General features: G+C 40.9%; 1 protein-coding gene across 1 annotated transcript; it reads right to left on the bottom strand.

The window, feature by feature from the left end:
* Nucleotides 1-848: 848 nt before the first annotated feature.
* Nucleotides 849-13,489, bottom strand: LOC116522606 (paired box protein Pax-6-like). Its single transcript, XM_032237587.1, has 7 exons — nucleotides 13,375-13,489; nucleotides 6,250-6,408; nucleotides 4,077-4,159; nucleotides 3,805-3,964; nucleotides 3,380-3,480; nucleotides 3,079-3,220; nucleotides 849-1,047 (listed from the first exon to the last, which is right to left on the bottom strand). The coding sequence occupies exons 1-7, from the start codon at nucleotides 13,487-13,489 to the stop codon at nucleotides 962-964; spliced, it is 846 nt and encodes a 281-aa protein (XP_032093478.1). The 3' UTR covers nucleotides 849-961.
* Between the last annotated feature and the right edge of the window lie 3,847 nt (nucleotides 13,490-17,336).

The raw sequence follows: 17,336 nt of genomic DNA, 5'->3' as shown, positions 1-17,336 counted from the left end.
CTTTCCTGCACTCTTTTGCAATAGGTCAAAAGAGGATTGGGTGTATATTTTTCTTCCCATGAACATTCTTGTGCTTCCCATTGCATCCTGTGATTCCCATTGAAAGGTGGGAATCAGAAGTCAGATAAATAAATAGTAAGGAAGTGAATGAATGAATGAATGAATATCATTGCCACTTTTTCAAGCTTTTGCTAAGCATTTCTGTCCAAGGTTCCAACTTTTTTTTATATTGGACTTACTTTCTTTTATTCATTATTCATTTCCTGCCATTTGCAGCTATTCCTGCAAGGGGCACTAGTTCTCTTTGCTCCCCTCCTCCCAAAATCCTTTATGCTGGATTCCCCCCAAAGATGTTCCATTTCTTTCCAGACCTGTTTTTTGTTGTGATTCGCACTGTTCTCGCTGGGAGGCAAACAGGCCGTCTGCAAGGTCTGGTTAAAAAAAAAAAAAAGTCAAGATGGAGTATGCAGCACTGTGATTGAAGCTTGGCCTCCATCTTGACTTTTTTGACCAGGCCTTGCAGATATCTCTGGAGCCAAACAAGAAGAGGAGGCTCATGGGGCAGAATGCCAACTGGGCATAGAGTGGCTGTAGATGCACACACAAAGTTGAAGAGAAGCTTTAGAGCAGCGTTATTTGAACTTGGCAACTTCAAGAGGTGTAGATCTCAACTCCCAGAATTCCCCATGCTGGCTGGGCAATTCTGTGAGTTGAAGTCCACAACTCTTAAAGTTACCAAGGTTGAAAAAAAAACCTGCCTTAGAACCAAGACGGATGAGGTTGCCTAACTTAAAGACACAAAGAGGGAAGGGCAGGGAAGCTCTCCCTGTGTGCCATCCCCCCCCCAAAAAAAGTTTTTCACCATTCCTGTATTTCCCCCTGCAGAGGAAAAGCCCTTTTCTCTCCATTAACCTTCCTTCCTTTTTGCTTGTTCGTTTTATTTCCTCCACCACTTTTGTGCTCATTGCAGTCGTGGCCAATACTGGGCAAGATCAGAATCCCCACCTGGGACTTGTACAGGAACTGACACTCCTGGAGAAATCAACCCTAGAAAGAGAGAGAAAGCGTCAGAGGGGGTTGTGGGGGGAGGGAGAATCCTACCAGATCGGTTACAGAGTGCAAAATTCTGAACCCAGGATTTTCAGCTCAGCAACTGTAGGAAACACAGCAAATTGTAGGAAGTTGGGGACAAGAACTGAAACAAGTTGAACAATCCTGTTGCAATAATGTTCCCTGTGCCCAGACTGCTAAGGCTGTTTCAGATTCCTTAAATAAAATTTAGAAAAGGCAACAAAAAGATTGCTTCTTTAAAGTCTAGAGACATGGCAGGAGCCCCAGAGATATTTCTGGGCCCCTGAAATAATGTGTGTTCCTTGTGGTTACTACAGTTGCATTCTTAAGAACAATTTAAGAGAATGGTGGACTGTTTGCATAAAAAAGGAGGTGCAAAACAGAAATACTCTTGCTTTGATCCCTATACATGGATACAAGTATAGAAGCAGGATTTCCACTTAGCTTTCAACACCCAGAGGAGCATAAAATAACATCAAGATTAACATTAGACCAACCATCAAGAAGCAAACAATATCCTCAACAAGGAACTGCCAAACAAGCTAACAGTAAACAGCCCAACCAAAGAACTATCAAGGCCATTTCCATCAACATTGACAGGGCTGCCTATATAAAATAAATATAAATATAAAAAGAGAGCAAAGCTCATTCTTTATTAGCACTGGTGATGTTACCAAGTTTGGATAATGAAATATCTGCAAGAAAACAACCAAGCTCAGAGGCACCAAGGCTTCCCCACATAGTTTTCTTCCCTTTCCATTGTTCCCTAAAGATGCTATACTATTATTAGTATAATTTAGTAATGAGTTGAAAACAATAATGAAAAGGGAAATGCCTGTTGGGATGAAGTACTAGCAAATCTGTTTGTAAACATAATTTCTTTCTTTGTTCAATTTCTTTGGCAGACTTTGGCATAGCTTGTTCACTTCTTTTCTTTATTGTCTTTCTTGAGGCTGAAAATGGCCTTATGGTATCTGTAAAGGAAGACTCTGACACCCAATATGGTAGTTAAAATGGTGCTTGATGAGTAAATATTGCCTTTAATGAAAGAAAAATGAAACTAACACATCCAATTATTTTTCCATGACCATGAGGCTAGAAAGAAGCATCTTCTATTTTGTTTTCAAAAATATTAAAAGAAATTCACACAAGTGGACATCTTCTCCCAACCAGAGTGTAAGAATTAATCCCCATGTTCTTCACTTGTATTTGCCATGGTTATTATAACAGAATAACAGTTGGAAGGGACCTTGGGGGTCTTCTAGTCCAACTCCCTGCTTAGGCAGGAAACTCTATACCACTTCAAACAAATGGTTATCCAGTATCTTCTTAAAGACTTCCAGTGTTGGGGCATTCACAACTTCTGGAGGCAAGCTGTTCCACTGATCAATTGTTCTAACTGTCAGGAAATTTCTCCTTAGTTCTAGGTTGCTTCTCTCCTTGATTAGTTTCCACCCATTGCTTCTTGTTCTACCCTCAGGTGCTTTGAGAATAGCTTGACTCCCTCTTCTTTGTGGCAACCCCCAAGATACTGTCATGTCTCCCCTAATCCTTCTTTTCATTAAACTAGACATACCCAGTTCCTGCAACCGTTCCTCATATGTTTTGGCCTCCAGTCCCCTAATCATCTTTGTTGCTCTTCTCTGCACTCTTTCTAGAATCTCTTTCTAGAATCTCCATATTTTTTTACATTGTGGTGACCAAAACTGGATGCAGTATTCCAAGTGTGGCCTTACCAAGGCATTATAAAATGGTATTAACACTTCATGTGATCTTGATTCTATCCCTCTGTTTATGAAGTGTTGGCTTTTTTGGCAGCTGCAGCACACTGCTGGCTCATATTTAAATGGTTGTCCGCTAGGACTCCAAGATCCCTCTCACAATTATGATTGTGTCCTTCCTCCTGCCAGGTTTTCCTGATATCAGTTCTGTTTTCCCCCATCCCAAGTGCTCTGCTTCCATCTCACCCTGCCCCAATCCCACTTCCCCTTGTGTCTGCTACATTACCAGTAGAAGTCCCACTGCTGGAGTTCAGACTATGAGAGGAGAGCTGGGAGGGTGTGTATGAATCATAACTTCGCACTGATGGGCTGCCAGGGAGCATGCAGGAATAAGACGATGTCTGGCTGGCAACAGGGGGCACTGCCTGCTAATGAGTACCAGAGAATATGCAACAGAGAAAGAAAAAAGGATATTAATATTGCTAGTGTATCAGTATTGGTTTTTTGCACACACACACACACACACACACACACACACACACCCTGCTTGGACCATTCAAGACTTCTGTTGTTCCTTTTAAGCTCACCTGAATAGGGAGGCTGTTGTTGGCCATAGAGAAGGGAGCTAAAGGTGGAAGGGAACCATAGTTGTTGCTGAGGACACTTTCTGTATGGCCCAGCATAGCACCTGAAAAAAAAAGAGGAAAAAGAGGTTTGTGATTGAAAAGAGCGGTACCCTCTAGGAAACAAATTAAAAAATAGTCCAAGAAGCATTCAGTAGAATGAGGAAGTGTGTTCTTAAAAACATCTCAGCTGTCTCATCAATTTCTGCAATGAATGAATAACAGGCATTCCTGTCCAAACAGGTGATCTTTTAAATCCAGAATCTAAAAATGTCTCGTGGCACCCACGTTTCCAAAGAGTACATGGTACCTTGATGAATTATGCTGCATGGGAAGGTCCCAGGAGTAGGTGGGGAATGAATGAGTTTGTTTGGGGACAGGGCCCTCACCTGACCCTATAGGCTGAGGGAGTGACTGGTAGACAGCACTGCCTACAGTGCCAAAAGTGCTGTTTATGATCAGGTGCCCCCCAGTGCCACCTGCTTGGCGCCTCTGGTTCCGCAGTTTCTCTTCCCGACGCCATTTAGCTCGACGGTTGGAGAACCAGACCTGGAAAAATTAAAAAGAGGAACTCTGTTGCCCAAGAGAACAAGGAGTATAATGGTAGAAAGTCCCTGCCTTTTTGTTTCTTGTTAAATGGCTACAAGGTCATCTCATTTACCTGGATCCGGGCTTCGGGAAGATCGATTTTTGCTGCCAAGCGTTCACGGGCAAAGACATCAGGGTAGTGAGTACGCTCAAATTCTGAAGATTTAAGTTGCAACGTGTAAAGATATTAAACACACAGCCTCCTCTTTACCAACACTTACAGTTCTTAACAAAATATATTTTCAAGCACTCATGCTGTACATATCACATTAAAGGTACATTGATAGTTCCCCTTGTTACATTGAAGTTTAGATTCAAAAGAACAGTTCTTTCATATGTGATCCTTCTCTCCCTCTAGTTCTCCTTTAGTGATCAGCAGAAGAATATGTATTTAAAAAAGATAATCTTCCTTCAATATTAGGTTATTATCTGGTTACTCCACTGTCAGACTTCCATAGGAATTCAGCAATACTGCAAATGTTATGTCCAGTGCTATCCATTTACTGTTCACATCAGTCATCTTCTTTCTTTTTAGTATTACGAGCCATATCTTTTGGAAACATTACAGTCTTAAAAATCATTGCAGTGTTTTTTCAAATTGGGGCAGCTTAAGATGTGTAGACTTCAACTGGGCCACTTTGAAGAAATTCTATGAGTTGAAGCTTACACATTTTCAAGTGGCCCAGTTGGTGAAACATGGATATAATGTATTCTATGTTTTTGGTACAAATATGCATTTTTGTATAATGCATGATTTAAAAATGGCAGGTCTTACAATGTTGATGACAAAAAAAAAAAGCTTCGTTTGTGCAATACCAGATATGGCCACCAGATGGCCATGTATGTCTTTCCCGTCCCCATTCTGACTTTGAAATGGTATTTCCAACTCTGGACCACCTTAATGTCTGGGTTAGGGAAAAATAAATTATACCTCTCACCGTTATTACACAGCAATATTCTAAAAAAGAAGTTAGAGGGAGTCAGTGAAATCATTATGCATAATCCAGTGTACTCCACTTCTTCTATTACAGTGTATGATTTAAAAATGGCATGGCTTATAATCTGTGGCAAAAATGCAGTTTTGTACATAGGTTGCAATACTATTTATGATTTCTGTATAGCATGATTGCCATCCCACTGAAAGGGTTTCTAATGCTTTTGGTTCTGTGTAGTCAGCATGCAAACTCCTCAAATTTATTTCCTGATATTTCTAGGTTAGAACTGGAAAAATTCCTATGTGAGCCTTGGAGGGTCACTGCCAGCCATAATTCTAGTTTAGATGGAGTGATTATCTGATGCAATAAAAGGATATTTCCTGTTTCAGAAATATTCAGGCAATGTTTCTCAACCTTGGGAATTTTAAACTGTTTCCCAGAATTCCTCAGTCAGCATGGGGAGCATTCCCATCTGACTGGAGAATTCTGGGAGTTGATGTCCAAACATCTTAAACTTCTCAAGATTGAGAAACATCATTTTCAGTCTTCATCTGTCAGGTGGCTTCAAAAATAGAGCAACTATACAACTGGCTTTCTTGAGCTGTGTGTCTGGGCCTGATAGCAATAGCCATATCACTTAGACTTATATAACGCTTCATAGTACTTTTACAGCCCTCTCTAAGCATTTTTTTTTTACAGAGTCAGTGTATTGCCCCCAACAATCTGGGTCCTCATTTTACCCACCTTGGAAGGATGGAAGGCTGAGTCAACCATGAGCTGGTGAGATTTGAACTGCTGAACTGCAACTAGCGATCAGCTGAAGTAGCCTGCAGTACTGCACTCTAACCACAGTGCAATCCACTGATGGGTTGTCTACATCTGTGATTAGGGTAACAAGAAGTTCCTGGAAAGACTAACTAACTACTGACCTCTTCACACACCTTTTATTAAAGGCCACATGCTGGCAAAGTTTTATGTGTTTGTTTGAATCAGCCCCTTACTGCAATTGCTTAGATCAGTGTTTCTCAACCTTGGCAACTTGAAGATGTCTGGACTTCAACTCCCAGAATTCCCAGCGAATGCTGGCTGGGGAATTCTGGGAGTTGAAGTCCAGATATCTTCAAGTAGCCAAGGTTGAGAAACACTGGCTTAGATTAATGTAACAGGGTGCATCTACATGCTGGTTATAAAAACATTGACATTCCCCATACTTATCTCACAACTTCCTGTTCAAATTACCCCAGAAAAGAAATGCCACCCAATGGATTCCAATCTCACCAGAGAGCATTCCCTGCTTCCTCTTTGCCTTACCTTTCTCCAATGCCTCTATTTGCTCTTGTGTGAAAGAAGTTCTGTTTCTCTGCAATTTGCGCTTCAGCTGCAAATGGATTTGAGAGTCATCTAGGTCTTGGCTGCCACCACCTTGGGGGTGCTCAGAATCCAAGCTACTTTCTAGCTGCTGACAGCTGTCTGAGGAGTAGGATGGAGAACAATGAGCAGCACAGAGTTAATAACACTCTTCCCCAAACTGGTGCTCTTCAGAAATGCTTGACAGTGACAGATACCTTGACTCTGGGATATGGGAGTTGTAGTCCTCCTGTATGACCATAAATTCTCAAATGGTTTAGGAGCAGAGATGGAAGCAGAGACATCATTTCAACACTGCTATTTTTTTTCTTATTTATTAGCTTTATAGGTAGCCTTTATTTCTACGATTCAAGGTGAAGTAGTAATGGCTCTCTTTTTATTTGCTCCACAATGAGACAGATTGGGCTGAAAATGAGGGGTAGAAAATAACTTACAGTAGTTGACTTTTTTGCCTAACCACTGCACCAATCTGTTTCTCCAAGCCCTTCAGAAACGGATGTATGGTGGTTATCACCAGCACTAGTCTTTACAGGTAGTTCTCTACTTACGACCATAATGATTGTAAATCACAATAGTCACAAAGTAGGTCATCATGTAACTGGATGTAATTTTATGATCTTTTTTGGCAGCAATTATTAAGTGATCACCATAGTTGTTAAGTGAATCCATTGTTCACCGTGGAGCACTTTTGCTGCAAACTGGAGTAAATGCTGGTTTTTGGCAAAAAAAGATTGACAATCACGATCACATGACTGCTAGATACCGCAAACAGCCATTAATGTGAATTGGTTGCTGAGTGCCCAAAATATGATCATGGAGTTGGCATCGGAACTTTAAACTGTCACTAAGTGACCAATCGTAAGTCGAGGACTATCTATAAAATGCCACAGGAGCCAAGCAGTGCTTCCTTCTGCTGACCAAGTAGAGAGGAAGAAAACCAGCAGCAAACTAGCCCCTACCCCAATTATGGGTCTGTATTGTTTGGCATCAATTATAGACAATGTGTAGAGGCTGCTTAGACTGCTTCCCCAAGGACTCCAGAGTTTTGCTGGAGATTTGGATTCAGTGTGTTTGCTGCTGAACTGCAGCTGAGATGGAAATAAATGGACTCAGTGCCACACTAACTATCTTGAAAAATTGTGCTGATGAGAAGATAGTTTACGTTCTTTGCCATTTTCTCCTATTCCAGGTTACTCCTCTCTCCAGCATAGCAACTTGTTCCAATGTTGAGTTGGGGCACCGTTGACCACTGTTGGGCAAAGCTTCATGCACTGACCAGTTTGTACAATATCTGTGAGAAAGTGTCTTGTTTGTAAAAGGTAAAAAGGAAAATGTAGCCACAAGGTGCTGCAAGATTAGGAATTCCTTCAAACCGTTTCCAGCCACTACTTCTCTTTCCCATGCTCCCCTTTCCTCTGTAAGATTAGGGTTCAGTTGAGAAATATCCTGCTCAACTTATCTAACTCATCAACTCGGACATGAAAGAAATCGGCATAATTTTGCTCCAGCCACAGACCGTGAGATTTTAGTGCAGAATGCAAAGCCTTGGGGGGAGGGGAGCATAGACATCCTGCTTGGTGTATTTGAAATGTAAAAGAATGGTCTGTTGGAATTCTTAAGAGAAACATATACATTCAAGATTGTTCAGCTTTCCACGAATTCTTTCCATGGTCTAAGCCACAAGTATCAGGCCTCCATTTCAATTTCCCACAATGTTCTGCTTTGCAGTCAGAATCAATAGTTATAGCCGTTAGCTTCTTTGAGTATGAGGGAGTTTCACAGCATTATGGGGAACTAATATAGTGGCTTGAGAAAGCCACTCAGTGCTGCTTCAGAGAACCACTGTTCCTGTCCTTTGCCCGTAATTAGAAAGATCAGGCTCACAGTAAGAAGATAGGCATTTTTATTTGGAGCACATATAAAGAAGCTAACCAGCTGACAAAAATAGCCCTGCAGCACAAGCCCTAATCCTTTGGCATGTACATACAATGTTACATGCACATTCAAATGAGGGTGAATTTTGCTGGGTGATGATGTCATTCTGTACAAAGATGTCCTTCAGCTGGTTCTCACACAGATAGGGAGCCTACCAGCCGATTTCCAAACCATCAGAATACATAGGCCGTCCTTCCTTCCTCAAAGAGTTAATCTCTTTTATACAGAAAGGTAACCAAAAAAAAAAAAAGAAAATCAAGCCAAAATATTACCACCTTACATTGCCTGTAAAGATAATCCCTGACTTTGAAATATATGCACTGCAATTCTGTGCTATAGCTATAGCCTTCTTTCTAGCCAATTTTAATAATCAGAATTCTGGAACTTCCTCTTCCAATAAATTGTGCCCACAAATCTGGCATGGGGGGGGGTCTCTGAACTTCAAGTGGTGTCATGTGGTATCTTGCTTCGTCCCCTGATGGAAAATAGACATTCTCCTCTGGCTTCTTAGCTTCCCCCACCCCGAGCCTTTTCTTCTTCCTGTCTGACTCTGTGGTGAGACAACTGTGTATTAATAGTTTATAAAGAGTCACTGAATAATGTGTGTTAAGAAATTGTTAATCCATGACTGCACACTCACAGTAGAGATAGATTCTTCTATCTAGTTTTAATTCATTAAGGTGGGGCGGAACCATCCCTGACACATGGCACATAAAATATAATGCATGCATACTGACTCAAGGGACAACAAATGGGAAGACATAAAAACAATCTCAGTCTCTCTAGCGGAAATGTGGGGGGGGGGGGGGCAAATGGGAGAAGACTCCATTCCCAGGATAGCATGTAGGTTTTGTGTATATAGTGTGTATTGTGGGAATCTTGATCTCTCTGAGACAGGAAGTTTTCTTCCTGGTTGGCTCAAAATAGGGGCTGCAGGGAAACTGGTGACAGCTGCTTGAGGCCTTGGAGCCCACGAGAAAGGGATAATGGATGGGTGGCAACTGAGGGTTTGGGGAACCCACAAGAGCTTAACCTTTCATCCAAGGGGAGCTCTATCCTGAGCAATGACCTTTCCGTGCTTCTGCGAAACCAAGCACTCAGATCTCCGCAGGCAACGCAAAGCCACTGCATCAGCTGGAGAGCCTTAATGTGAGATGACACAGCCTTCTCCCTCCCCCCTGATTCTTCTAACTGTTTGCAGTCCCTGCAGCAAAGATATCCAAAATGCCTCGTTGGTGAAGAACATTTCTGCTCGGCCCTGGCCCAGATATAGGCCTGTCAGGGTCTGTCCTTACCGCCCATGTCACTTCAACCAGTCTGCCTCTCTTCCGCCCCCCCCTCCCCATTCTCCCATATCCCCCTCAGTTCTATTTTTTGCTGAGATATCTTTGCAAAATGCAAAGGGAGGAAACACGCTTGCATACACCCAAAGGGGAAATGGGGCAGGAGGGCTAGGGTGGTGAGATGGAGGAGAGAAGGGAAATGGTTGGGGGTGGGGGAGAGAAAAGGTCTTGAACTGTGTCTGAAATCACCACAAATGGAGAAGTTGGGCAGAAAGAGGACCTCCTGCTTTTACACTTTGGTAACCACAACAGTCTCTCTGTGGAAGTGGGTCACATAAATGGGATCAAGAACATTAGAAGAGAATGTGCACATATATGGCATCTAGCACAGCCTTCCCAAACTTGTCAGTTTCCAAGTGTCCTGAGTAATTATTCTCTGGATCTGCAAGCTGGTTCTAGAACTTTTGTTGCAGGCTGTCCGAATGCTCCAGGTGGGACAAAACATCTGGAATTAGACCCCCATCCATAAGGACATCCACCTCGGGTTCCAGGTGGGCTGGACTGTCCATGGGCCTCCAGGCCAGATCACACAATACAGGCAATCACCAGGCATGTTTTTAAGGTAATTGACTAGTCTAGCTTTTTTGGGACACAGGGACACTCAGGGTATGTTAGGCTTTTTGTCATCAACTATCTTGGAGGGATATTGGGTAACTGGTAATGTCTGGAGGTGAGAGAAGCAGGATAAGGGTTGGCAGTGGGACACCAAAGTTCGTGCTGGGTTTATTTTTTTTATTTTTATTATTTTTGCTGTGTCATGGAGGATAGAGAAGATGTCAGCTCAGCTGTGGGGAAAGTCCCTGGTGAATGGGCAGAAAGCCCAATGTAGTACAGCACTACAGCTTTTTATTAATTTTATTAGATATTCAGTTCAGCTGTTGAATGTCGCTAGTTGAGGAAAAGCAATGCCATGTGACTCAGCCGCCTGTTAGCAGTAAGCAACAAGGGTTATTGTGGTTTGAGGTGGGGTGGCAGTACCATGTATGAAATGTCTCACCATGGGGTCATAAACAACAGGAACAACTTATTGAAGTGGAAAGATTTTGGAATATCAGCAAGAAGAGTCTAACGCCAAGGTCCATGCTTACCTTAAAGCAATCCCACATTCTGCCTACCACTTTCCCTACAGATTACACAAGATATTATTATTGGGGGGGGTGATTATGGGTTTTTATATTGCAGAATTTTATTGTTGTAAGCTACCCAGAGTCACCATGGGAGGGTTGGATGGCTGTATAAGTGTGCTCAGTAAATAAGTAAATATTTATTGAGCACATATAAAATATTTATTTTATATTTCATAAAGATAGGTAAGACTTTTTCAGAACACAAAAACGTCTTTTTGAATCTCTCTGGAGACTTTGAATAAGTGGAATGAAAAGAACTGTCTCTACTGGAATGACTATAAGAGGGAATAGATTAAAAATGTCAAGACACCATAACCACATGATAGCAAGAGCACTTATATACCGCTTTACAGTGCTTTACTTCCCTCTCTAAGCAGTTTACAGAGTCAGCATTGTTCCCCCCCAACAATCTGGATCCTCATTTTATCAACCTTGGAAGGATGGAAGGCTGAGTCAACCTTGAGCCTGGTGAGATTCGAACTGCTAAATTGCAGGCAGCCTGCATTCAACAGAAGTAGCCTGCAGTACTGCACTCTGACTACTGCGCCACCTGGGCTCTTATGATGAAAGCCCCACCCATTTTACAGGTGAAAAAAGGGACAGAACCTCAGTGGCAAGATCATGATTGCCATCTTGAAGATTCCGACTCCTTCCATGGATAATCTTGTCTATATATTGCAAGGGAGCTCAAGGCTCAGTTCTAATAGGCATATTATCTTATGTAGAAGGATCCCACTACCTTCTTATCTTACGGTATGTGCTAATGCCATTAACTTTGGTTTTGAAGTCAGTAACCAAGGCTCACAAAAAAAAAATGTTGAAGGAGGATGAGAAAATCTAGTGTTCCATCTAAAGTCTAAAGTTATCTGGAAACAAATGCTCAAGAGGGAAAAGCAAAGCAAGCTCTGAGGATTTCTTAAGAACGAAATAATAAATGGGCAGATAGGTGAGATACATATTAGGTTACCTCATGCATTAGATAATTAGCCTACATTATTCTAATTGAAAGTAATTTGAAGTAATTATTTAAGGTTTGCAATGTAAGAAAATAAAATCAGTCCTAATTCATGGGTGCTCCAGGAAATCCATAAGCCAGCCATGAAAACATCCATTCTCCATTTTTATCCTTCCTGAACGCCTTCAGAAATGAGAATTCAATGACACATCACCTTTGAAGTTCCATTTTAGCATTAATATTTGCTTTTAATTTGTGATAACCTCTAAATATTGTGGTGTGGTTGTAGCCCCAGAGTACAGAGGAAATGATGCCAAGACATGAAGATCTTCAATTTTGGCAGGTGCAAAAGCTATGCTACTTCAAATATCTGGCCAATCTCATTGGTTATTTCACATGTCAGTCAAGCAGGGCATAAAGTACCCCCCCTCCCAGTAAGCTTCGTTTAGAACCGTGAGAAGCCACATATGTCCTAATACCACTACAGCCATCTCCAGCCCCATTTTCAGAGCCTCCAAGGCATCCAAGGACAGACTCTGCAAATCACATGCTTGGGAATTCAAAGTACTACTTATCTCATTTGCTCCATCAAACACTCCTTTTAGGGAGTTTGCCCAAAATGTGAACCAAGTTTTCTCACAAGTTTTTTCCTTTGTTGATGAAACAGTCAATTGACAGATGTGTCTGTGATGCTGAGTGGGGAAAAAAATATTTACCTGGCAAAGAGAAGGTTCTGGGAATCCCAGATTATTATTATTATTTTTTGGCAGGTGGGAGAAGAAAACCAAGAGAATTTCCAGCACTGATATTTGAGATGATTTGGTGGTCTGGACAAATTCTCTTTAGAAGCTTACTTGATCAAGAGGAAGTTGGCAGCAGCATCAGAGCATCAGATGGCAATGCAAGCTACCATTTACATTTCTACAATAATAGGAGTTGTGTGGTGGCCCAGAGGTGGTGCTCACGTCTCACAATCAGGAGGCTGTGAGTTAGATCCTAGGTAGTGGAGATATTTCTCTCTTTGGGCACAGAGATAATATCTGCTGCAAACTCCGCACTGGTGACAGGAAGGGCATCTGGCCAGTAAACACTCAGCTCCATTCCGATGCAAGGGATTACAGGATCATTTAAAAAGCGGGGGGGGGGGGGAGAGAAAAAAAATCATTTCTACAATGCCTTTAATTGACTTTCCATTAGGGCATTGTGGGCAATTGAAATTGTGACTCAAAATAGACTCCTGCTGGCCTGAGTCGTGAGTTAGCAATAGTCTGTACCAAGGCATTTTTGTGTCCTGATGAATACCAAGTAGTGGTGCTGGGGTTGAAAAAAGTAACTTGATTTAGTTGTAGAAGGCTGTGAGGTGATCATGCCCACTCTTGATCTTTGCTGTAGAGTATGATTAATGAAGAAATTTTCAGAAAATTCTAGAAGACTTCCAGGCGGGATAGGCTATATTTAATATCTCCTACCTTTAATGAAGCACAGAATTGTCTATTTAGAAGCTAAAAGAAGACATAACCCAGAAAAAAACAGGTTGGGGCAATAGAAAAAAAAAACCTTCTGCTTTGCTTCCTCCCTGCTTTCCCAATCTCAGAGCTAGACACATTGAACTACCTAACTTATAAAAATCTCAAGGGAAAAGAACAAAGCATATCCTGATTATGTTTGCCTTTGCACATATAAACATATATACAGGAGGATTTCATACCAGGGTTGAGTTGTCCTGTCACCAAACTGTCTTGGTACCACTCCTGACGACTACTCCATGTGCTGTTTTGTATATTCAGCATTCTGCTCTTCTCATACATGCCATCCACCCCCATGGAATGGGGCTGAAGATCAGAGGGGCAGGAAGAAGGCTGGTGGAGTCAATAGAAGCCCCCCCCCCACACCTGGAGGGTTGCAAGCTGCAGTTGCCCAGCCTGCCTTGGATAAACCTGTAAGAAGGAAGGAAGGAAGGAAGGAAGGAAGGAAGGAAGGAAGGAAGGAAGGAAGGAAGGAAGGAAGGAAGGAAGGAAGGAAGGAAGGAAGGACAGTTTTATTTTCAAACTCCGGAGGAGCCATGCTTTTATCACACAATGCGTATTTGGTCACTATTACTATTTTTATAGTCCTCCTTCATGTTCACCTATAACTCTGTGAGCAAGTTAGGATTACTCTGAAGACTTAAAGCACCATTTAAGTATAAAGGTCCTGCACTGGTAAATTAGACTATCTCAGTTTAATAAGACCTTACAGTATTGTGTAAATTACATGACTTCTAACAGGAGAAACATGTTAGAAAAGAATGGCAGAAATCAGACCAATATGAACTGATAGATTAAGTTTATCTAAACAGCTTCTGCAGTTTCTTAAAAATAATGGATACCCTTTCTGGATTTCAGTCTAAAGATCATAGAGTAAAACAGTAAGATATAAATCCTCTTTTGTCCACAATCAGAAGAATTAGAAAAAAATATTGAATTATTATCTGCAAATTATATATTTACTATTCATTTCCCTATACTCCCTTTATACATGGCTACTATTTATTCTAATTGGTATGTCTGTGGAGATTCTCTGTCATCCAGGTCATGGTTGTTCCGAAGATGCTTTTTCAAAAGACAGCTGGACTTTATTTTTCCTTTCCCTTCTCATCCTTCAGTCAAAACTGAAGAAATTTCACGAATGAGAAGGGAAAGGTCTTCAAGGAAAAATAAAGTCCAGGTTGCTTTTTGGAAAAGAATCCTTAGGATGTCTAGTTGGTATGTTTGTGGCCTCCCACAATTCTACAGCTCCCCAGGGGCCCATAGTTCCCTCAACCCATGAAGACCTATTTGGGGAATCTTGAAGCCCAGGTAACAGCTGTAGTTAGGTACATGTGTGGGGAGTGTGGATGCTTGGTCCTTCATCCTGGCAACTCCCACCCCACCCTACACTATGCTGTGAATGGGCCAATATTCTTGCCTTTGGAAATTCTGAGTGTTAGTCAAAGCGCACACAGGCACAGGCGCACATACACACACACTCGTGCATACACGTGTGTGTGTGTGTGTGTGCGCGCACACACACACACACACAGAGAGAGAGAGAGAGAGAGAGAGAGTTAACACTTAGTTCCCCCCTCCCAGTATCCCAAGCTCTCTGCACATTTAGAGTGTGGGGCGGGAAACTTCAGAAAGAAAGGAAACTGATGCTCCAAGCATACATGGCTGGATAAAATTGGTGGATAAGAAAGAGCAAATGGAACAAAACTGCATATGAGTGAAACTTTTGCTAATCATGAATGCAGGAGGCAAATATATATTGCATAGCAGGGATGGGTTCCGGCTTCTGCTACTGCCGGTTCGCTCAGGGACACACATTGTGCTTGATGGGCGCTACCCTTGCACAGAAACAAAAAACAAGATGGCACTACCTATGGTGCTGCCGATAGAATTGGTTGGGGGCATAGCTGGCCGTGTTATTACCTTCTCAGCGGAACTGGTCTGAACCGGTAGGAACCCACCTCTTTCACGTAGATATTCTGAGATCCTATTAATTTATCCTGGGCATCCACGTTTACCTACTTAGGCATTGAATAATAATATCTGTAACAATCTTCACTGTATTGCAGCACTCTGTCGTGATTTTTAAAAACTTAATACTCCCAGTGCGATAACATTTTAAAAATTATTTCTTAATTTATAGTCTTAAACCACAAGCAGATGAGAAACTAGTTTGACCTAATGTGACAACAGAACAACGAATCGGTGTTCTAAGGCAATGCTACATTTGACAATGCCACTTTTACATACCTTTCCAGAGGGGCAACCTCTGGATACTTGGAGTGAATCTATCTTCACTGCCTGAGGACAATCTCAATATGAAGTTAAATGTGTTAATTAAGAAAGCAAATGAATAGGCTTATTAAAATAAGCTCTTGGGGTGGGGGTGGGATTCCAATTTTCCAGGGAGCAACAATAATTTCCTGAAACTAACTTCCTGGGAAGGGAACAGTTTTCATGTTGTGCAATAGCAAAAATTACACCAAAGATGAGTTGAATGGATCTTCCTTCATCCTCCAACCACTAATTATGCTACAAACTAATTGGCATAGATAGAGTAGAATGGGATAAAAATAAATCAAATGCATTATAAACCTGATAATAGTGAAAATCAATTTTGATTCTGTTGACAAGGGAAAAGCAATGAATGATTAGCACTAGGAGACTCTACTAAAACTACTCATTGGAAGTTGCCTCTTGCAATTCAGCATATAAATTTAATGAATAAAATATTGACCGGCAGCAGATTTTTAGGCCCTTAGTATATTGTCAGATGTAATTTCTCCTCCAGTATTTTTTATTTATTTATTATATTTGTATAGCCACCCATCTCACAAGAGATTGATTTGGGGCAGCATGCAGCACTTGATTAAGATGACAATTGGGAAAATATGTTCAAGTTTTTGTTTCACATTCTTTTGCTCAGCTGGAAAAAAAGTAGATGAGAACCATCTGAAGATCCGTGCTCTTAATCAGTAAGAACTCTCCTTTTAGTTGCGCTTAACTTTAAAAAAATGGAAACCCAACTACAACTTCTTGAATAATATTGTAAGTTAGTAACTAGAAATCAAAGGCATTTTAAGTTATAAGAAATATATTGGAATTTTGCAGCATGCAGTTGTGACAAAGCAATTCAGCAAAGCAGAGAAATAGCATCCCTGTCAAGTGGATATGCAAATAATTTAAACCACATCTTTTTAAAAAAAGGGCAAAAGAAATCAGATTAACAAAAAGAGGAACATACATGAATATGGGACCTTCAATTTTAGCATAACAGTGTGCTCACTAGCCTCGTAAGAAAATGAAAAACCGCAGTCTTAGTCCTATTATAAAATACGCTCTACTTCCAAATATCTCAAACAAAATTTTTAAAATGGAAAATATAAATTTTGCAGCACCATGACAAGTAATTCAAATTTCATTATACTGCATAATTACAAAAATCATGTAAGATCTTTAATTAATTACAAAAACTGCTATTAAAATGTCTTTGGTATCAAACAATGTCCTCCTCTTATTGGCATACATATGGACTGCGAAAAAACTGTATGACCATTAGATGCAAGCAATAAAAAGGTTAGCAATTTCTGAATCACTTTTCTGCCACCTAGTGAGTAACAAGATTTTGGAGTCCAGGTTTTTTATGCTTAGCCTTGTAAACACCAGCAGCCTTGCAAAACATCATTCCAAAGAATAAGTTGCATATATTCAAACATCATTTGAAGCTATGTCTTACTTAATTGTGGTTTGCCAAATGAACCACTAATTGACTGCTTCATTAAAATTGATCTCCCAGAAAGCTGTTTACAAACCATAACTGCTTGGTATAGTTTGAGTAACCACTTCGTAAACCTACCAAATGATATTCTGCTTTAGGGGACTACATAAGAAGTCTAACATACAGAAGTGAGACTTCCAAGCTCTGGATTTTATTCTCCCTCCCCAGATAATAAAATTCTTACATTAATGATTTCACTTTCTGTCCATGTGGTCTGCATCTAACCACTGTTATGTCACAATATTTTAGAATACCATCACATATACCTAGCAACTTAGTTTGTAGTTAAACACCATTAATCTTTCAAACCATATATTTTTTGCCAAATCTATTCAGCTGATGTTAATTTAAACCAGGGATGTCAAA

This window comes from Thamnophis elegans, chromosome Z (genome assembly GCF_009769535.1).
Source record: "Thamnophis elegans isolate rThaEle1 chromosome Z, rThaEle1.pri, whole genome shotgun sequence".
NCBI lineage: Eukaryota > Metazoa > Chordata > Lepidosauria > Squamata > Colubridae > Thamnophis > Thamnophis elegans.
Note: the sequence above shows the minus strand (reverse complement) of the source record. Positions and strands in the feature narration are given on the sequence as shown.